Genomic DNA, 23,280 nt, shown 5'->3' on the forward strand with positions numbered 1-23,280 from the left:
GCTCTTCTCCAAGATATTCACAAGGCTCCCTCATCTCCCTCGAGACTTTACTGGGCCATCACCTGCTCAGTGAGGCTTTCCCTAATCACCCTACATAAAGTTACAAACTAATCTCCCCTCGAGCTCTTTGAACCTTCCTTCTCTACCATAGCACCTTGCACTTTCTTTTTTTTTTTTTTGAGACGAAGTCTCGCTCTGTCACCCAGGCTGGAGTGCGGTGGCGCAATCTCGGCTCACTGCAAGCTCCGCCTCCCGGGTTCACGCCATTCTGCTGCCTCAGCCTCTCCGAGTAGCTGGGACTACAGGCGCCTGCCACCACGCCCGGCTAATTTTTTGTATTTTTAGTAGAGACGGGGTTTCACCGTGTTAGCCAGGATGGACACCTTGCACTTTCTAATAAACTATGAAACTTCTTTCTTTTATTGTATGTCTACTCTGCAATAGGAAAATATATTTTTAATACTTGGTTTATTATTGGATTATCAGTGCAGGGAACAGTGTCAGGACACATGGTAATCATTCACTGAGTATTTATTGTATGAATGCATTTCCTTACATATGCACCATTGTGCACTCTTCTAATTATTTATTAGGATTGAATCCCTAAATTCAAAAGATATGCACAAATTGCCCAGAAAGGTGTTTTTTGTTTTGTTTTGTTTTGTTTTTCCCTCCCCTGTCTCTGAGTCTGCTTGCTAGGGAACCAGAAAGGTTTTAACAATTTGTTCTCCCACCAAGGGTCTATGAGAATGTCATTTTCCTGCCACCCTTACTAACATGATGCCCTAGTCACACTGGTCTTTCCATTCCTTGATCTTACCATGTTTGTCCTCTCTTGATGCATATCATTGACTATTTCCTCTTCCTGAATACTCTCCTGCCACACCTTTATCTGGTTTAATTCTTCTTCTTATTTAGGATTCACTTGAAGTGTCACTTCCTTGGAGAAGGCCTTGCCTGGCCATCTGCTGTAAAGCAGCCTGTCAGTCACTCCAAATCACATCCCCGTATTTTATTCTCGTTACAGCATGGATCATTTCCAAATGTTTTCTTATTTGTATGTTTATTTGTCTATGCTTCGTTTTTCCAAAATGTAAGCTTCATGAGAGCAGGAGTCTTGTCTTTTTCAACACTATCCACACTATCTGCAGTAAATGTGTGTTTGATAGTAGAATCAATACTGGGTCTTATTTTTTTCACTATTATCAGTTTGCCAGGTGAAAATGGATATAACATGAATTATTTTTCGGGATTTAAGTGCTGAAGTGATCTAGAAGTTTAAATATTCTGTTAGCATATTTGTTTTAGATATGTTATATCAGATTTTTATATTACTGATAAATTGCATAACTTCTCAAGTTTCTGAGGCCTCTTTTCTTATTTACACCAACATTTTGCAAAATTTGGACTCATGTACTGTTGTTTGCTTTTTGTCTCCACAGCTTTTGGAAAGAACAAACAATGGGTTTGAAGAATCAGATTCTGGTGCTACTAAGAGTCCACTCCACTTAGCTGTAAGTGAGATGCCATGAGCAGCTTCACCTGTTACAAAAAGAACCTAAGCATTCCTAAAACTAGACTGCTCTTAAAATATAAGTGTAGTAACACAGTGATGAGTGGTAACGAAAGTAGTCCGTGGTTAAAGGCACAGACTGTGGAGACAGACTGCCTTGCCTTCCAATCCCAGCTTCATCTGCTGGTGATCTTAGACACATGACTTACCCTGTTTTGAACCTCAGTTTCCCCATCTGTGAAATGAGGGCAAACGAAAAGAGATAATGCACCTAAAGCCCTTACCCTTTATTCTTGTTGTAAAGTTTAACAGTCTTTAAAATTCAAAGTGTACATTTCAGTTTAAGAGATTAGATTAGAGATAACAGTATACAAGTGGAAAACCTATGGCTAATTGAATACCACAGTTAAAAACTGGCAGGATGTTTGAGCACAAACTGATGAGAGCAAGATGAGCACATGCAGAGCTGCAGCTGCGACCTTCTGCCTGGACTTGAAATCAGGGTCTCCAATGAAGTATGAGGCTCTGGTTCTTGTACTGGGTGAGATCTGGGAGGTGAGGGAAGAAGAGTTATTTTATCACCAGTAACGCTTCCTCTCCACATCCCAGTAATTGAAGGCAAATGCAACAGCTCAGAGTGATGATCCCCAAACTCTTCATGGGAGTGACCAAGGTGGGAAGTGCACCCGCCACTCTGTCTCAGATTGTGAGTTGCTAAGAGTTGGCCATCAGCAGCTGCTCCCTAGGAACCCTGCTGACTGGCAGCCACACCCAGCAACAGCCAGCTCACCTGCCTGAGGTGTTCACATGCCCTTGGTGCTGCTGAATTGTGAGCACTCGGTTCAAGGCCACAAAGATGGTGTTTGGATGCTTCTTTGCTTAGTAAAACCCAGGGGCAGGATGCCAGGAAGAATGAGAAGGGGCTGGGTTTCTTTGTTTAACTGTGTTTATGACTTTTCACTTAATACTATATGTACATAAGCACTTCTTCAGTGTCATTCTGATGAAAAATTGACATGGAGATTTTGGAGAGAAGAGAGGAGTGTTTTATTAATTGACATGCAGAGGTATTCAGGCAAGAGAGCGGAGACAAGGCCATCACACAAGGATTGGGAGTGTCCAGAACTGACCATATGTGTGGAGCCTTCCCTTCACTGCCTGTCTCCCCACATACTCACAGCACACCTGCTGACACCCACTGACACGTCCTCTGACACCCACCAACACACCCACTACACACTCATACACACATGCATTTTGAGTCCAGTGAAATCAGGGTAAAGCATGCATCAGTCTGTGTTCCCGGAGATGGACTTACTGTGGAAAATGTGGATGAATAGCGAGATATTTATACATATAAAGCTTCATGCCAGTTGGCCCTTAGTACAGGTTGCTTGCTAGAATCCCTGCCCAACCATCTGCTGTGCCTGGGGAAGTTACCCCAAAGCTGAGCACTCACAAACATAGCACTAACTGCCCCTAGAGAGTCCTATGTGGAGGGTTATCTCAGATACAATTCTCAGGCCCCGAGAAAGTGGGTTTGACAAGTGGGTTTGACTGCATTGCCAAGCCTGCTACTAATCTGAGAAGAGTTTCTTGGCTTCCAAAGACTCTATCATCTCTCGTTCTTCTTCTTTTTTTTTTTCCACAGTGTATTTGTTGAGTGCTTATTGTGTACTCTGCTAAACTCAATGGGTTGCTGGCTGTGTAAAGATAGGGTGGTGATATCATTTAAAAGAGGTGGGCTTTGGTAGTTCTGCAGCTGACAGAGGCCCAGGAAAGATACATCAAGTGGAGGTCCTAGCTACCATTCTTTTCATTAGCAACTCACCTGGACATGGTTTCCCCACCTGTAAGTTAAAGGAAATCTGTTAGTTAAGCATCTCAAAGACCCTTTCCAACTTGTTAATTTATTGAATTATTTATTGTGTGATCTTAACCCAAATACCTCACCTCTTACGTCTCAGTGTCCCTACCCATGATATGAGAATAGCAGTGCCTCAACATAGGGCCATTGTGGAGATGGCATGAGTTAATGGATGTAACACAATTAGAACAGTGCCTGGCACACATATGTGCCATGAGCTAGCTTCATCGTCATCATTACTAACATCATATAACATCATTATTAACATCATCCTTTCATCCAACATACACTGACTGTGAATAGTGCCAAGCACCGTTTGAGTAGCTGGAGATATTGCAGTGAACAAAACCCCACCTTTGCCCTTGCAGGGTATCCAGTCTAGGGGAGACAAACAGGCAAGGAAATATCTCACATGACAGATGGCAATAAGTGCTGCAGGTGCTACAGAGGAAATGAAATGGGATCAGGGAGATAGAAAGTATTGAGGTGGCAAACAGGGTGCTTATTTATTTATTTATTTGAGAGGTGGGGTCTCACTATGTTGGCCAGGCTGGTCTCAAACTCCAGGGCTCAAGTGATCCTCCTGTCTTAACCTCCTGAGTAGCTGGGATTGCAGGCATGAGCTGCTGCATCTAGCCAGGGTGCTATTTTATGTAGCGTAGAATCTCATATTTGTACAGAGACCTTAAGAGCTATGCATGTTGATATCTGATGGAGGAGTGTTTTGGGCAGAAGTGCAAAGTCCCTGGGGGAATGCATGCTTGGCATGTCCACAGAACAGAAAAGAGGCCACTGTGGCTAGAGCAGAGTGGTCAGGAGAGAGTAGCTGAGGGCAATGCCTCACATGTTGTGGAGGGAGCCAGGAGTTTGGGGGGCCACCACCGATCTCACGGGGACTTTTACTGTGAACAAAATAGGAAATTATTAGGAGGGTCTTGAGGAAACAGATTGATATCATGTGACTTTTGTTTTAAAAGGATCACTTTAGTTTCTATGTTGAGTCAAAATTACAAAGGAACGAAAGCAGAAGCAAAGCAAACCAGGCAAGAGATGATGACCATGACTTTGACCAGGGTGATTACAGTGGATTCCTTCTAAAGTCATTTTATTGTTTCTCTCTAAATACAAATTATTTGCTTTAAGGACCCCACAGGTATGCCCGTCACCCTCTCTAGGGGCCTCAGTAGCAATTAACTTGATAAAACCCAAAGCACATAATTTCTTAGGTGGAAGCACTCTAGCAGTGTAATGGAACCAGATGCCCCCAAACCTTGACTGCTACAAGAAACCTGACCTGCCTTGAGTTACTATTTCCTGGCTGAATGCTTCAAATCTCCAGGGTTATTGGCCCAGTGAATTTCATAAGCATTTCATCCTCTTGAAAAGATTAAATTAAGAAACCATGTTATGCAAATGAAAGGCTCTAGCTGTCAAGATTTCCAGACAGATCCATTGTTCTCATGGATTCTATTGAGATCCCAATTCTTTCCCCTCTTTGTCCTTAGTTCCTATCTTAAAAGGTCTGGAGAAATTAATCACATTTAAGAAATAATTGTTACCGAATAAGGTTTTTTAAAGGTGTTGCTTAAGACAATTTAAAATGTTTAATACTTCTAGTGAAGGCTTTACTTTATACATAGTAAAATTCAGGAGCTACAAACTAGATAAAGAAACAAAGTGAATTTTATAGATCACGCTTGTCCAACCCCTAGCTAAAGAGTTGCATATGCCCAGGACAGCTTTGATTGTGGCCCAACACAAATTTGTAAACTTTCTTAAAACATGATGAGATTCCTTTTGCAACTTTTTTTATTTAAGCTCATCGGCTATCATTAGTGTTAGTGTATTTTATGTGTTGCCCAAAACAATTCGTCCAGTGTGGCCCAGGGAAGCCAAAACATTGGACACCCCTGCTGTAGATAAATCTGGCCTCTCAACCATTCTGTCTTTAAGAGGGTTTTCAAGTGCCTGGTATAGAAGAAAGTATGGGTTGAAATTTTAAAGCTTTCCTAATTGCCAGCATAGTTCACTCCATTTGATTTTAGTATTAGGTCTCTAACTTAAGCAAGTTAAGTCCAAGTTTAAGCGACAGACTAAGCCTGGAGTCAAGTGTTGTAGCCTGATGTGCACACTGATGTAGGCACTCCTCTTATCTCAAGTTTTACACGAAGTGCTCCTGAGTTGGCTTAAAATCACTTGTGTGGCCGGATGTGGTGGCTCACACCTGTAATCTCAGCACTTTGGGAGGGCAAGGCAGGTGGATCACTTGAGTCCGGGAGTCTGAGACCAGCCTGGTGAAACCCCATCTCTACTAAAAATACAAAATAAAAATAAAAATACAAAAATTAGCTGGGCATGGTGGCATGCACCTGTAATCTCATCTACTGGGGAGGCTGAGGCAGGAGAATTACTTGAACCTGGGAGGCAGAGGCTGCAGTGAGCCAAGATGGCTCCACTGCACTCCAGCCTGGGCAATGGAATGAGACTCCAGCTCAAAAAAAAAAAAAAGAAATCACCTATTCCCTGAGCTGTTCATGACCCAAACTGCGTGAAAGGTATACCATCATTATACCATCCTCTATTATTTGTTTATGTTTGGAATTTCCTATAATAAAAGGTTATGGGAACATATACCTTATGGTCATGTTGCACCCTTTCCATATTCACTAGTGAAAAGCCTCACAGCCTGGGCTCTGGGAGTCAGCCTGGTTCACCTTTGAAACCCAGCTCCTCCACATTAGGCTGTGTAACCATGGGAGAGCTGGGTATCATCTCTGCCCTTCTGTGTCATCCTGGGCAAAATGGGAATAACAGGAGCAGAGCATGGGTTGTTGTGAGAATTCAGTGAGGCAATGCATGGCCAATACTGCCTGATATACAGCAAGTGCTCCATAAAAGTTAGCTATTGCTTCGGAGTTTAGGTTAGAATAGAGGCTTACTATCCTGTGCAGCTATGGTAATAGCTTAACAAGCACAGATCAGAAAGTTAGACATATCTATTAGCAATTTATTTTAGAAATGCATTCTCCTGTCTCAAGCCAGGCAGTGTGTGTAGTAGAAGAGCAAGGGTCTAAAGGTTAGTCCCGGAAGTGTACTTTCTCGCTTCATACCTCCGCTCAAGCCACTGCATTTCTGTGTTGAGCCTTCTATAGAAAGGGTTTAGGTTTCTGATTCAGTATTTGTTATTCAATTCTGTCACCATTATTTTGTCTCTATTCCACATAGAGACAAGAGAATTTTGTTTGGAAGTCAACTAAATGGAATTACTGGGGAAAATTGTAAGATGGCGCCTAAAAGCGTGAGATTTAATAGTGACAGATTCTGGGTTCAGAATCCTGATTTTGTCGCTTACTAACTAAGTGATCTTGGACAAGTTAATTAACATTGCTTGTTTTGGTTCTTTCATCTATAAGAAAAGATGTTTGGGATTTATGCTAAGATGTTTGAAATAGTGCCCAGCACATAAAAAACCCTAAAAAAAATTGCTGTTTAAAAAATATGTTTCTACCAAAAATAGTAACAAATATAGTAGTCATTATATTCATTCATTTATTCATCAAATAAGTGTTGAGTGTCTACTGTGTGCAAGGCATGATTCTAGAATACAGCAGGAACAACCCACATTAAGTCCCTTCAATCACAAACAATAAGCAAATCAATAGATACATAACAGATATCCATTGATATCGGTTTTGTGCTATGAAGCAGAAGAATGCAGGATTAGTGGGGTGGCGAGTATCTGGGAGTATGTGTGAGGTGGAGGGCAGAGCCTATTTTATATTTTACATGGGCTGCTCTGGGAAGCCCCCCTGATAAGGTGATATTTGAGCAGAATTACTGGGAGAGCTTTCCAGACAGAGGGAGCAGAAAGTACAGATGCAGTGGCCCAGAGGGGGACATGCAGCTATTTAACTATAGAGGGAGGCTGGTGCAGCTGGAACAGAGTGAGTGAGGGGACATGCTGAAGCTGAGCATAGAGGGAAGCCAGATTCTGGGGGCCTGATTGGTCATGGAAAGTTTTGCATGTTGGTATCAGTGAGGGAAGACGTCATAGGCTAGTTTTAAGCAAGGAATGATGTGACCCAACTCGAGTTTAAAAGATTTCACCGAATGGTTGCATTAATAACAGATTGCAGTGGGACAAGGATAGGAAGGGAAGCTTTTGCTGTAATCCTGGCAAAACAGGTTGGTGATGTGGTGAGAAGTAGACAGATTCTGGATGTATTTTAAAGAAAGAATAGAAATGATGAGCCCTGAAAGTGGCATTGACACAGCACTTTGTGAGAATTAGGCCAGATTCCTGCCAGATACCTGAGACCCTAATGACACCTCCATGTGAGTTAGCAAATGTGTCCCTTGCTTTCAGCAGACACTTCCCTGTACTAGGGCAGCAAGGAGAGGAAGGGCTATTTTTCAACACCCACTGGCCCTGTTATCCCAGAGCCCTTCCTTGTTGAGGGCAATAGCTCTGGGTTTAACAGGAGGGAAGACAAAGACAACTGTAAGGTTTGGGGCCTGAACAACTAGAAGAATAAAGTTGCCATTTACTGAGATGGTAAAGGCTGCAGATAGAGCAAGTTTTGGGAGGGAGATTTCGGTTTGAGATGCCTATTACACATTCAAGTGGGAACATCAACAGGCAGCCGGACATACAAGTTGAGAAGTCAAGGGAGAAGTGGGACTAGGATATACTTTTGGGATTCATCAGCATGAGTTGTTATACTACCTGTTATAAATGATATATAGGTTTAATATGTAACATAATCAAAATCATTCACAAAAATAATGTAATGAGAAAAAAATGTTTAATGTATCTCTTAATTCCTATGTCTCCTTTTCAATGTAGTTTTTGTTATTGTCATTCTTAACACACACTCAGGAAGGAACATTCAAACCATATTTTAAAAGATAAGGTAAAATAAGTCCATGCATTTATTACTCTACTTCCTAGTTCTAGAGATAAGTACCATTGATAGCTTCTTTTGTATCTTTCTGCAAATCTTCTATGAATACAGAAGCCTATATATATGAGATATATTTGCTTTGTATATAAATGAGGTCATGCTTTAAGTACTGTTTGCAACTTTGTTTCTCTTTTTAAAAAGTTTGATAGATTTTGTTAAACCACCCCCCACAAATGTCACACCAATCTATACTCTCACCAACAGAGTGTATGATTGCTTTTTTCAGTGTCTTACCTAATACTGGGCATGACCAAACTTTAATCATTGCCAATCTGGTAGGTGAAAAATCGTACTTTAAAAATTTACTTATTTCTTCACATATTCACATATTTATTGACCTTTTATATTTCTTTTTCTGTGAGTTGCCTTTTCATGCCTTTTGCATATTTTCCTAGTTTTTAAAATGGTTTCCAAGAGTTCTTTATATATTAAGGAAATTAGTCTTTTGTCTGTGCTGAGCCTTTTTTCAAACAAATTGTGTCTTGAGTAATAGCTGCAGTAGAAAAATAAAAAGTGCGAGTGACATAAGAGGAGACTTGGTTACTAAAGACACTGGAATCAGACTTTTCTTTTTTTGTGAATTCTGAGTTTTTGTTTTTCATTTTAAGGTAATCTTAATGCTATTAAATTCATAAATATGCTAATTTAAATAGCCAGTCCTATTATCTAAAACACACATTGCAAACATACAAATATCTATTCTCTCCACTTGTCAGTGCCCATTCAGATCATGGTTTGGAAATGGGGAGAATAGATTCCCTTTGAACTGTAAGTCAGCAGTTGTTTCTTTACAGTTAACTTTAACAAAATTCATACAAAATAGTAATTAACAGTGATCTTCTTTATTGTTAACTCACAAGGAAACACCTTCAAAACTGCATTTTGTGAAAGTTTCTGTATTAAAATATAGAAAAATGGAACTACACAAATATTGAAAGTTAAAAATGCCTTAATTTTTTAATCCTCATACCACTACCCCAATTTACAGGACGATATATTTGATGTAATGAAAAGAAAAAGAAAAAGATAAAGCTACAACAGATAAAATACCTCAGGAATGTACATCTAAACGGCATTACATTGCATTAATTAATAGCTGTACTTTTTGCAAATGGTGACTGTGACAGTCCTGCACAAGAAGGGTTTCCTGCTTAAGCTGCAGTAACTTTTCTGACTATGGATGATCATTCCTTCTGTGACAGATTTTTTACCATTCCTCTAATGCATTTGGGACGATTGTCTCAAAGTAACCTGCAGCTCTCCTGACAACTCCTCGCTCTCTCCTGCTAAGAACAGTAGCCCTTTTCTGCTGTTTTTAGAAACTTCTGCTACCATATCCACCACTTCCACCACCAGATCCATAACCACCACCATAGGGGCTGCCTGAGCTTCTTCCACCAAAACTACCCCCTTTCATGGATCCAAAATTTGATTGCTGTCGCCCACTTATAATTTCCAGAATCATTATTGTTCCCACCACCACCACAGGTACCACCACCAAAGTTTCCTCCTTCATTGTAACCACCATATCCCCCACCACCATATCTACCCCCTTGGTTTCTATATCCTGGTCCACCAGCACCATAGCCCCCTCTACCACTAGAACCAGGACCACCATCATAGGTGCCACCATCACCTCCAAATCCATTACACCCACCATCACCTCCTCCATAACTACCTCCGCTGCCACCACCTTCACCACCATAGCCTTTTCTTCCACCAAAGTTTCTACCACAGCCAAAATTACTTCCTCCACCTCCAAAGTTTCCTCCATCACCCCTAAAATTGCCAGATCCAGCTCCACAACCTCTCTGCAATCCAACAGACCACATCTCTTGTATAGAATGGGCCTCTTTCACTTCCAAGTCATGCCCATTAATATTGTGGTATTTCTGAATGACAGTTTTATCAACTGTAGCATGATCATCAAAAGTTACAAAAGCACATCCTCTCTTTTTTTCCAATCTGCCTGTCTTCCATAACTTCTGTGGTTGTAATCTAGCCATACCTTTTAAAGTGGTCTCTCAAATTCTATTCTTCTATATCTTCTTTAATACCACCAACAAATATTTTCTTCGCTGTTAGATGGGCAGCAGGCTTTGCAGAATCTTCCCTAGAAACAGCTCTCTGGTTCCTCTACATGCTTATCAGCGCTATGTGGTCAAGCATCTACCTCTTCAACACAAGAGTAGGTCACAAAACCAAAGCCCCTGGAACATTTTGTTTGGGGGTCTTTTATTACCACACAACCTGTGAATGTGCCCCATTTCTCAAAATGTTCTCTTAAACTATCATCTGTAGTTTCAGAGTCAGGCCACCAATAAACAATTTTCTCAACTGCTCTTGACCATGCCCCCCATCCCCATTTTCACCCCATATAACCTTAGCTCCCTTCTCTTATTTTCAGTGTCGTTTGCCTGTGTGTGGAGAGGTGGGGTGGGGGACGGCTAATATATTTTTTAACTTATAGACTCAATAAAAATTATCTTTCAGACTTTTAATTTTGTTTTTTGATGGTATAAAGCCTCTTTTTTAATTTTTTTTTTGGAGACAGAGTGTTGCTCTGTCACCCAAGCTGGAGTGCGGAGGCGTGATATCAGCTCACTGCAACCTCTGCCTCGGGTTCGAGCAATTCTCCTGCCTCAGCCTGCCGAGTAGCTGGGATTACAGGCACCTGCCACCATGCCTGGCTAATTTTTGTATTTTTAGTAGGGACAAGGTTTCACTATTTTGGCCAGACTGGTCTCGAATGCCTGACCTCAAGTGATCCACTCGTCTCGGCCTCCCAAAATGCTGGGATTACAGGCATGAGCCACCATGTCTGACAAGCCTCTTAATCTTAACATAGCTTAGGACCTCATAAAAGGTCTGAACTTAGTGCTGCTACGTGGAGTGTATTTCCATAATTGTTTCTATAATGAAATGTTCTTCATTATAATCAAGGGAAGAAATAAAGGAGAAAAGAAGCACTAGCTACATGCAAGATATTATGCAAAGCCTATGCAATTTCATCTTCACAGCAACCCTAGGAGGCAGCTTCGATTGCTCTCATCTTATAGATGAAGAAACAAACTCTAAGTGAAATTAAGAAGCTCACCTAAGGTCACACAGTTAGAAATTAGTAAAGAGTTGGCCTATAACAGAACATCTATATGCCTCTGTTGTATCTCAAAGTCCACAATGTTTTTAGTAATTTTTCCCCCAGGTTTGTTATCAGAAAAGACTCCTGGAAAAAAAAATTCTGTTTATGCAAATATGTTTAGGACTGAACTAACAGATAAAAGAATATGGTAATTCATTCAGCTGTTAGTTTATATTAGATGATTACATCAGTAGATATAAGAATACATTAATACATTCAGTGCCTTTGGAACAAATTATGTGACAAAAGAGAAAGAATAAAAAACTCATATGGAACTTTGAAGTTTGTGCATTATAGTGTTTCAGTCTAACTCTCCAGCTTGCCTGTGTTTTAATAATTATTCCAGGTGTTTTTCTGATGTGCTCTTGGGAGTGGTCTCTATCCATGGCCCAGGAAGCCCAGCCCCTCCTGTGGACTGTGGCGGGATTTGAGGTGAGCAAGCAAGCATGGGAGCCATTGGTTTCTTCTTTGCAGGCCTACAATGGGCACCATCAAGCCTTGGAAGTCCTTCTGCAGTCGCCGGTGGACCTGGACATCAGGGATGAGAAAGGCCGCACTGCTCTGGATCTGGCTGCCTTTAAAGGACACACAGAATGTGTGGAAGCGCTTATCAATCAGGGCGCATCCATCTTTGTGAAAGACAATGTAACCAAAAGAACACCACTTCATGCCTCAGGTAGGTCTTGTCAAGGGCCTGATTGCCCTAGTTTTGTGGCTTGTTCATAAGTTTTAAGAGAAGGAAAGCAGCATCTTCTTTCATCCCAGTTTTTTAAATATCAATTTTCTTTCCACATCGGACGTACTTCCACACTTCCAAAATGCTTTTGGCCTGCTATCCTCTTGGAGGTGATTGGTGTTCTCTGGCCAGGTGCTCTGGCCTTGTTAACTCAAAAGAGAGGTCAGAACTTTTGGCTAAAAGCTACCACAAAACATTCTGAACAAAGGGCAAGGTGTAATGCAATCTTCAGAACAAGTTACGTAGAACAAAATTCATCAAAATCAAACAGTATTTGAAAGCATAAAACCAACAGCAGGTTTTATGGCTATTTCATATTCATATTAATGTATTCAAGGCTATTTCATATAAGGAATCATAAGGCAGCAATCAGTACATCATTCTGCCAGCCTAAATGATGTTTCTTAGCTTTTTTACACATCGATGAATCAAGACGGTTTAAAAGTACATGTATATATCAAAAAGAAAGTCATTTGCCTTTTCTGGGATTTTTCTCCCATGCCCATGAAAACCTGTGTCAAGACACTTCTAGATATATACACAGACATAAGGGTAATATGGAAGCATCTCTAGCTCAGCTAAGGCATAGATATCTTTGGCTCAGGAAATCCAGTGATATCAGCCTTTGATTAGGGTAGTAGATAACATTTTGTAAAGATAAATAACTGTCTTACTTGGTGAAATGGGTGTATTGAGGAAGCAAATAAGTGAAGATACTTTTTCAAAAGACTTTATGATTCTTGCTACTTGGGAAAATTTTCCCAGAATGATAGACTTTGTAGAACTATTTCCATCTATGTCCCTGAATTTCCAAGCCACTGAAGAAAAACAATACAGAGGTTGAAAAAACCTAATTGTTGCCTACTTACTTGGAAATGATTGTTGCTGGAAAAAAAAAAAAGTTAGCCATAAGGTTAGTAATAGTTGGTGTGGTTGAATTATAAATTCTTATTTCTCATCACATTTAGTCTTTTTTCTCCCCATCCATTCTTGTTATTATAAAATTCAAATTTTGTCCTCCTTTTTAAAAGATTAGTTGCTATTATTAAGAGAAGCATCCTATTTTCGTTATTACCTGACAATTACAAAGGGCCTACTTTGATTGTGGAAAATCGCCCTTATAAACAGGTAAACAATGAAGAACAATCATTTTCACTCATTTGCCAGTGTGATATGGGTTGTGGTCCAATGAAGCCCCCTAGTGGTCAAGAGACTCAGTCAGCTTGGATTTTCCTCCTGTCATTCATTAAAAAGACACTGTCACTGGACCGTTCACAAAATGTCTACTGTGCAGAAGCTTTAGCGTGTGCTCTGAGGATCTGCTTACCCAAAATCTTTTTCAACTCTTTTGAGAGGCCAATATTTTCAGTTTCAAATCCTCGGAGCACTATGAGGAGCAAGAGCCAGGATGAGTATCAGAGGTTTTGGCACAGATAGTTGGAGTGACAGTTTGTAGTCTTTGAGTCGTGTGAAAAAATGGTTGTCACTCATAGTCAGAAAGAGGCTGAGCTGGTCTGAGACAAAGCTGAACTTGGCAGCAGAGCTAAAGATGTTAGCATCTTTTTGCTAGAAGGCAATTTGGGGAAAAAGAAATGTAGTGTGTAGGAAGCCAATGAGAATTTAAGTTTGGCTACAAACTTCGAGGGAACTTAAATTTACTTGAGGGGCTGGGTGCAGTGGTTCATGCCTGTAATCCCAGCAATTTGGAAGGCCGAGGAGGGTAGATCACCTGAGGTCAGGAATTTGAGACCAGCCTGGCCAACAAGGTGAAACCCCATCTCTACTAAAAATACAAAAATTAGCTGGGTGTGGTAGTGCATATCTGTAGTCCCAGCTACTCGGGAGGCTGAGGCAGGAGAATCGCTTGAACCCAGGAGGCAGAGGTTGCAGTGAGCCGAGATCACACCACTGCACTCCAGCCTGGGCAACAGAGCGAGACTCTGCCTCAAAAAAACAAAACAAAACAAAACAAAAAAAACAAAAAAAACCCTGAGGGCTATTAGCTAAGTTCAAAAAGCTACTGTACAAAAAAAAAAAAAGCAACTGTAGAAACTGTTTTGCTATCTAACACATTGGGTGAGTTATATGAGGTTAGATAATTTTTTCTTCTTATGTTTAGCCAAATATCAAACGTCACTTGAACTATTATGATTATGACTATTTAGAGTATTAAATTGCTACAGAAAGAGGAACCAGTCAAAATATGCTGTTTTTCCATGTTCATGAACCTGCCGTCTGCAGTATTCAGCTGTCAGTCCTTTGCCAGTCATTTCCTTTTAGCCATACATTAAACTTCTTGCCTATTTCACCAATGGTAGCAGATTTAGTGTAATTGTAAGAACAAAAAAACATAACAGCAGCAGCAACCACATATTACCTGTACTCCAATCCACAGAATTTCCTCCCGAGATACATAAATGGAGTGTTGCTGAGAATGAGCTGAATGCAATGGTCTACAAAATGTGCACATTATTCCTGTGGTTCATTTGAGTGCTGTTGATGAATGCAAGCTAATTCTAATATGTATGTATTGTCCCTGAAAAAATGTGTCATTGTTAAATTAGCATTCTCTCTTGGCTGGCAAGCAAATAAAATCTGTAAAATGCAGCTCTTAGGAGAGCCTTTATCAACCTCACATAGCGGCGTCTGTTCCCTTCTCTCTCCACATCCATGTGGCAAATGCAATGTACTTTGTGGCCTTCCCATTGTTAGAGAGGAGAGAAGGTCACGTTTGGAATTTTAACCACGGTTGCTCTCATCTTACTCCCTGAGTGGGAAGTCATGCCTATCATAAGGCTTTGGTTTGCGTTCAACAGCCTGGCAGAAAGCAGCTTACCCCGAGGTTATTATCATAGGTTTGCTTCCCAGCCCCTGTGGGACCACCACAGCCTTCTAAAGCAGCCTGGTATTGGTGCGCACAGGAGTGCGTCCTGTGCTCACGCCCCAGCCAGTCCAGGCCGGCCCCGCCTGGGGGCCGCATTTCCTGCGCACATTGGCCCCTACTCAGTCCGCTGGGCGAGGAGGGGCAGGGGGAGGCCCGGCCTAGCCTAGGAAAGGGCTCCCAGGGAACCCAGTCACACCTCGGCCAGGCACGAGGACGCCTGGGAAGTCAGAGAAAGCGCCGCCTGTGGTTCGGGGACCGCGGGGCTGAGGGACCGTCACTCAACAGTGAGCAGATGGAGCGTGCACACCCTGCCGGCGTGAGGTTTTGTTTTCTGCCACCACTCATCAGTCAGAGCTATTGCAAGAATACTTCTTCTGAATATCTACTTCAGAATGTAAAACGACCTGGGAGAAGAGGCAGCCCCAGCTCCCTACTCCCTTCCCTTCTGTCCGTCTCCCCTCTCCCCTCCACTTCTCTCCTTCCTTCCTCCCCTTCCTCCTCCTCCATCCTGCTCCTGCTCACCTCACACTTCCACACCCTTCTCTCCCTTCTTCCTTCTTTTTAAAGGGGTTGGAGGCAGGGTAGATACAGGATGATTATATGGAATTGGGTGACAGAGGAACAAAAAGGGGAGCTGACTAGTGGGGAGAGATATTAGTCCCATCACAGGAGATAAGAAAGGACCCTAAGCCTAAGAAAAAACCCTCAACACAGGAACTAGAAAAGGAAGGTGGGGATCAATGCACCCTGCTAGGAAGAATGGGGAAGACAGATTAACACAGAGGTACTCTGCCTCGAAACTACCTTGAGCTGGAAGTCGAGGGGGATCCAGCGGCAACAATGGAAAACCACTGATTTGAAGTCCAAATAAATGTCACTTGGGGCCAGGCATGGTGGCTCATGCCTGTAATACCAGCACTTTGGGAGGCCAAGGCAGTCGGATTGCTTGAGCCCAGGAGTTCAAGACCAGCATAGGCAATGTGGTGAAACCCCATCTCTACTAAAAATGCAAAAATTAGCGGGTGTGGTGGTGTGTGCCTATAATCCCAGCTACTCGGGAGGCAGAAGAATCTCTTGAACTCGGGAGGCGGAGGTTGCAGTGAGCCAAGATCATGTCATTGCACTCCAGCCTGGACGACAGAGCGAGATTCTGTCTCAGAAGGTCACTTGGTGGCTCATGCCTGTAATCCCAGCACTTTGGGAGGCTGAGGCTGCCGGATCACCTGGGGCTAGGAATTCGAGACCAGCCTGGCCAAGATGGTGAGACCCTGTCTCTACTAAAAATGCAAAAATTAGCCAGGTGTGGTGATGCATGCCTGTAATCCCAGCTACTCGGGAGGCTGAGGCAGGAGAATCGCTTGAACCTGGGAGGTGGAGATTGCAGTGAGATGACATCGCCCCACTGCACTCCAGCCTGGCAACAGAGCGAGACCCCATCTCAAAAAAAAAAAAAAAAGTCATTTGGAAGAGATATGTGTAGTGTTGTTCTGTTAAAAGACTGTCCACTGTTTTCTTTTTCAGTAATTAATGGTCACACACTGTGTTTACGGCTGTTGCTAGAAATTGCAGACAACCCTGAGGCAGTCGATGTGAAAGATGCCAAAGGACAGTAAGTGTGCTCACACGTGGCCTTGGGTTGACATTTCAATCACAGCAGCTACCTGGTTGGTTTGTTAAATCATTACAAGGCTGACTGCAGAATTGAGAAGTTGGGGGAATATATTTGGACCAGGACCAATGTATAATGAGGTGGCTTTAAGTCACAGTGCGTATATCCAAGAAAGGCATGAAGGAGTGGGTGTGCGCACGTCTTGATGGAAAGATCACCGTTTTAAGGGCTGTGGCCATGTTTCCCGGCTCTTATTTATATTCTCTCCTTTGTTCTCTCTTTCTACCCATCTTTACCTTCTTCTGAAGCTGCTACACCATTGCCATTTTCTAATTAATAAATAGGACAGACCTCATGAGGTTATCTCTATTATTAAAATCCTTCAGATGCCTTTTCTTCCTCAACTTTGTTTTTTCAAAGTAATTTCCTTCTGTTGGCATATTCTCCACCTAATCTTCTCTTACAAATAGGAAATGCAGAGCAAAAGTCAGCAGTGACTAGTCCCAGGCATGTGAATTAGTGTGATAGTCAGAATCTCACCTCCCTCTTGCATCACAACACTTCATTCTTTCCCTGAGACTTGACAGACTTTTCTTTAGGGAAAGAAGCTTTGTGTAAATGAAATCTTTAGCAGAAGTCCAACATAGAATACTACAAAGTAGAGCTGCTCTGATGGAAGCAAGAGGCGCTTCTGCATACACATACTCCCGCCCTTGATATCTAGTAAATGCTGCATGGGTCTGAAAATGATGGGATTAACATGAATATTTTGAAAAGGAAGCTTCCCCTGCCTCATCCCTAGGGATCATTCCACTAACAACATTCCATGTGGCCATTAGAGCAGAGGCAGATAGCTTGCTCTGCATATCGTATAGCAAACTGGGGACACTTCGAAAATATTAAGAAATTGTCAAAAGGAGAAGGGAAGAGAATGGGAGAGAGAAAGAGAATGTCCTCCTACTGGTAGTGATGAATATTTTTTTAAATCTCCTTTTTAAAAGCCTGCTTTATCTCTCTGCATAGAACACCACTGATGCTTGCAGTAGCATATGGACATATTGATGCTGTTTCATTGTTACTTGAAAAGGAAGCCAACGTAGACACTGTTGACATCCTAGGATGCACAGCTTTACACAGAGGGGTATGTACATCTTTCTCAGCTGTAGTCAAGCAATTTTTTTAATGAGCTTGTTTTTTTTTTTTCCTTCTATGAATTTTTAGCAAAAGTTGTTTCCTAATATAACCAATTAACCTTATTCAGTCCAAAAGAAATTAGAAAATCCTTGGCAAAGGCAAAATAATGGAAGGTTTTGCTCTTAAGATTTCATGTTAAATTGTGATAATAGATGCACGAACACCTACTGCTGGTGAAATTGGTTCTGCTTTCTGACTACAAAATACATGTATATCATAGAAAATTTGCAGAATATTTTTTTAAAAGCCCAGAGAAGAAAATCACAATCACCAGTAATCATACCTCCTGGAGATAACCACTATTTGGTGTATATTATCTCCAATCTTTTTTCTATATATAGATTTGTTTCAGATTTTAAAAAGAGAATACTGAAGATATCATTTGGAATCTGCTTTTTTCTCTTAGTATATTAAGGATCTTTTTTCATGTCACTTTTTTCTGCATCATGATTTTTAATGCCTCATTGTGTTCAAGTGTCATAGTTTATTTCAATGATTACCTGGTTTTAGGTAGTTATGCTATTTCTAATTGTTTGTCCTTGCAAATAATGCCAAAATATGTATTCTGTGGACCATTATTTGCACACATCTGTTGAAGTGTTTGGTTTTGGTTTTTTTTAATCTCACTATTATCTCCCAGGCTGGAGTGTAGTGGCACGATCTCAGCTCACTGCAACCTCCACCTCCCAGGCTCAATGATCCTCCCACCTGTAACTGGGACCACAGGTGCATGCCAGCATGCCCAGCTAATTTTTGTATTTTCTATAGAGATGGAGTTTCACCATGTTGCCCAGGCAGGTCTCGAACTGCTGGGCTCAAGTGATCCTCCTGCCTCCGCCTCACAAAGTGCTAGGATTACAGGCATGAGCCACTTGCACCCTCTGAACTGTTTTTTAAAGCATGCCAAATAAACTAAGTAAACACAAGCAGAAATCATAAAATTGCTATTTTGGGCTGGTACCAAGCACACTGATAAATGAAGAGAAGAGGAACGCTATGTGATCATTGTCACAATCATAGTTTTTATTTCTCGGTTGCTTCCTGTGGGCTGTACAATAAGCTGAGAGCCTTTGCATCTGTTGTCTCAGTCCTCACAACACCCTGTGAAGTTGTTACTACCATTCTTATATATAGGTGAATAGAGTGAGGGATGGAGAGGCAAACTGACCTGTCACAGGGGTGCCAAGATTTCACTTAGACCTTCCTGATTCTAAGACTGATTGTTTACTGCTGCATCGTGATATCTTTCTTTCTTTCTTTTTGAGATGGAGTCTTGCTCTGTCGCCCAGGCCAGAGTGCAGTGGCGCAATCTCGACTCACTGCAAGCTCTGCCTCCCAGGTTCACGCCATTCTCCTGCCTCAGCCTCCCAAGTAGCTAGGACTACAGGCGCCCACGACCATGACCAGCTAATTTTTTGTATGTTTTTAGTAGAGACGGGGTTTCACCATGTTAGCCAGGATGGTCTCGATCTCCTGACCTCATGATCCTCCCGCCTCAGCCTCCCAAAGTGCTGGGATTACAGGCGTGAGCCACCACGCCCGGCTGCATCATGATATCTTTCACGGTTGTCAGGAGAGGCAAGAGATATTTGGAAAATGCTGATGTTCACAGATTTTTCCGTTATGAATTTTGCTGAGGTTGTCCTGCCTTCTGCCCTTGAAATAGGGCAGAGTCTGCCTTCCTTAAAGACCCAGGCATATGTCCACTTGCTGTAAGCCCAGCATCACTTAGCCAACTGCTTTGCTTCCTTAGTCTTCTGAGGTTTGTTTTGTGTTTTTAATTGCAATGCATCAGATTATGACAGGACACGAGGAATGTGTGCAAATGCTGCTGGAACAAGAAGTGTCAATTCTCTGTAAAGATTCCAGAGGGAGGACGCCCTTGCACTATGCAGCTGCTCGTGGCCACGCCACGTGGCTGAGCGAGCTGCTCCAAATGGCTCTTTCTGAGGAGGACTGTTGTTTCAAAGATAACCAAGGCTACACGCCGCTGCACTGGGCTTGTTACAATGGTGAGTTGCTTATCATTTGACTGATTCCACTAGACTTCCTACCCCAGGACCACTGTGAGCTCTGTGGAGGTGAGAGCCTTGTGTAATTCTGCAAATCATGGTTTCTAATCTTTCTGCATCCAAGATATCTTTTTTGTGTATTTTTTAAGGTTTATTTTTAATTAACAAGCAATAATTGTATATGTTTGTGGGGTGCAATATAATGTTTTAATATATGTTTATAATGTGTAATGATTAAATCAGGCTAATTAACAAACCCATCACCTAACATACTTATTTTTTGTGGTGAAAACACTTAAAATCTACTCTTAGTAATTTTGAAATAAACAATGCATTATTGTTTATTGTAGTCACCATTCCGTGAGATCACTAAAACTGGTTCCTTTTTTCTAACTGAAACTTAGTACCCTTGATCAACATCTCCCCTTTTCCCACCCATCTCCTGCCCCCACTCTCTTCTTCTATGAGTTCAACTTTTTTGGATTCCATATATAAATGAAATCATGCAGTATTTGTCTTTCACCTTACTTCAGTTAGCATAATGTCCCAGGTTCATCCTCCAGGTTATCACATCTTTTCCTCATCCTACCACTAACCCAGTACTTAAATTTTATAGGTGAATTTACTGATGAAATAAAAGAATATGTTCATTTTATCAAGCTAACTAGCTTATAAAGAATCATAGGGTCATTTTAGAACCAGCATCTATTTCAAACTTTCAAATCTGCACGTGAGATAATTCAGACCTCAAGCTTAAAAATGAACTCTCCATGGTCACCTGGATTTTTTTTTTTTCATTATTATACTTTAGGTTTTAGGGTACATGTGCACAATGTGCAGGTTTGTTACATATGTATCCATGTGCCGTGTTGGTTTGCTGCACCCATTAATTCGTCATTTAGCATTAGGTATATCTCCTAATGCTGTCCCTCCCCCCTCCCCCCACCCCACAACAGTCCCCGGAGTGTGATGTTCCCCTTCCTGTGTCCATGAGTTCTCATTGTTCAATTCCCACCTATGAGTGAGAACATGTGGTGTTTGGTTTTTTGTCCTTGCGATAGTTTACTGAGAATGATGTTTTCCTGTTTCATCCATGTCCCTACAAAGGACACGAACTCATCATTTTTTATGGCTGCATAGTATTCCATGGTGTATATGTGCCACATTTTCTTAATCCAGTCTATCGTTGTTGGACATTTGGGTTGGTTCCAAGTCTTTGCTATTGTGAATAGTGCCGCAACAAACATACGTGTGCATGTGTCTTTATAGCAACATGATTTATAGTCCTTTGGGTATATACCCAGTAATGGGATGGCTGGGTCAATTGTTTGTTTTTTTAATAGTTCTTACCCCTCCACAGCTGCTGTGATGCCTTAACTGAGTAAAAGTTCACTTTCCCCTTTTAGTTAATCATTAACACTTAACCGTAATCAGAACGGATAAGCTTAAATGGCCAGTTTTATTCAGGGTTTCTGATCTATATAATATAACCAGGATCCCACAAGGGATTAAAATAATAAAACTAAAACCAAATATATATATGTAATTTAATAACCTGTCACAATTGATTACTAGTAGATGCATGGTTCATCTTTTGGTGTTTGTTTGTTATGTTTCATATTCCTTATTTATTTTGTTGTACTTATTATTTGGGAGATTTTAAAATTTGTATTTCACTTAATTTAAAAATGTGTGCTAATTATACCAATTCCAAAGTACAGAAATATCTGAAGTAAAATTGTTTCCATTTCTAAACCTACTTTCTAATGTAATTTTGTGTGCATCTTTCATAATTTTTCCTTTGAGAATATAAATAATTATAAATTAATGTGTATATTTTTTGAAACTGGAATTATAGAACAAATAGCAGCCATTCTATAATTTTTTTGTTGGTGTTAAAATTGTATTGCAGATATTCTTACAAGTCAGTATGTATCAATATGGATTGATCTTATAATAGTTGTATATTATTTCATAGCAATATGTATACCAGAACTTAGTATTTATTCAACCAGGTTTCTGTGGATTGACATTCAGATTTTTTTTTTTTCCTATTACAAACAATGCAGCAATGTGTATGTCCAGATTATGGTACCATAAATTCTGTCAGATAAGTTTCCAGAAATAAAATTATTGAGTAAGGGGGTTTGTATATTTTTAAATTTTAATAAATTATACCATATTATTTTGCAAAAAGGATATCAAAATTTATTATCTCACCAAACATTTGTATGAAAGTTAGTGTTTTTCCTCATGTTTGCCAACCCAGAATAACACCTTTTTAGGTTTTTGTCAATTTGAAGGGCAAAAGGTATCTTCTTGTTTCAATTTGCATTTCCCTATCTAATAGTACATTGGCTATTTGTATTTCTTCTTCTGGAAATTACTTTTTCCATCCACTGTTCACTTTTTTCCTATTGAGCTATTTATCTTTTCTCGTATGCTTGTGGGAGCACCTTGTCTTAGTGATAAGAATGTGATATGAATGAATGTTTAATGATATGAATGTCTTAGAAATATGAGTATTTTTGTTCCTTGTTTAGGATGTTTTTTTCCACGTAGAGATTTTGAGCTTTTATGTACTTGAATCTATCAGATTTTTTATGGTTTCCAGGTTTCCAGTCTTTCTTCAAAAGGTCTCCTACCCCTAAGATTATATGGATATTTTCCCATGTATTTTTTACTTTGTTTTTATAATTTTCTTTTTACATTTTCAATTAGTCAATTAAAATTTTAATTTAGAAGCTATTAATAGTTCCACAAAAGGCGTTTTTGTGTGTGTGTGTGTGTGTGCGTTCTAATTACATCAATTTAAGACCTCTTACTGTGTTTTCATTACAGTCCTCTTTTTTTCATTCATTCTACCTCAGTAAGAGCCAAATTTTCTATTTCCTCAACTTGGTTTTGTTCCCTTCCTGCCATTGGAGGATTGTGATTTTTTTTTTAACCTACTAATGGGTGACCCCCATCTGGGTCAAGCTGTGGGAGCTCTCTGGCACTGGAGAACCTACAAGAGGAGAAAGATGCAGTGAGAGTGCTGATTATAATGGCGGGCCACAAACCTGACACAGACCAGATCCTCTCCTCAGGGTTCAGGGTGAGAGGTGTCTGTGTTCCTAGGCCTCTCCAGGTACAGGCATTGGAGGAGGAGCAGTCGTCTCCTAAGCCATTCACCCTTTCAGTGCAGCCTTTGTCCAGGACTGAGTTTCAAGCCCCCATCTTCCCAGACTCCTTTTTACTAGGCACTTTGAAATATTGAAAGGAGCTCAGTCATCTCCAGTCCTACCTGTACAGACTCTTAAATTGGTAGTCATATAGTCCCCACTTAAGGAATGCTATGTGTGGATGCTACCCTAAGC

The 23,280-nt window shown here is 40.9% G+C and overlaps 1 protein-coding gene and 1 pseudogene across 4 annotated transcripts in view; one reads left to right on the forward strand and one right to left on the reverse strand.

The window, feature by feature from the left end:
- The window catches only part of ANKRD44 (ankyrin repeat domain 44), a 324,166-nt gene that overhangs the window by 283,757 nt on the left and 17,129 nt on the right, over positions 1 to 23,280 (forward strand). For all 4 annotated transcript variants that reach the window (XM_032755076.2, XM_032755077.2, XM_032755080.2 and 1 more), the window contains exons 17-21: positions 1,443 to 1,514; positions 11,961 to 12,162; positions 16,628 to 16,715; positions 17,739 to 17,856; positions 19,705 to 19,921. In XM_032755076.2, the coding sequence (XP_032610967.1) occupies positions 1,443 to 1,514; positions 11,961 to 12,162; positions 16,628 to 16,715; positions 17,739 to 17,856; positions 19,705 to 19,921 (697 nt within the window). The remainder of the gene's footprint in view (positions 1 to 1,442; positions 1,515 to 11,960; positions 12,163 to 16,627; positions 16,716 to 17,738; positions 17,857 to 19,704; positions 19,922 to 23,280) is intronic.
- LOC116809388 (heterogeneous nuclear ribonucleoprotein A3-like) lies at positions 9,573 to 11,872 on the reverse strand (annotated as a pseudogene).

This window comes from Hylobates moloch, unplaced genomic scaffold (assembly GCF_009828535.3).
Source record: "Hylobates moloch isolate HMO894 unplaced genomic scaffold, HMol_V3 SCAFFOLD_1, whole genome shotgun sequence".
Classification (NCBI taxonomy): Eukaryota; Metazoa; Chordata; class Mammalia; order Primates; family Hylobatidae; genus Hylobates; species Hylobates moloch.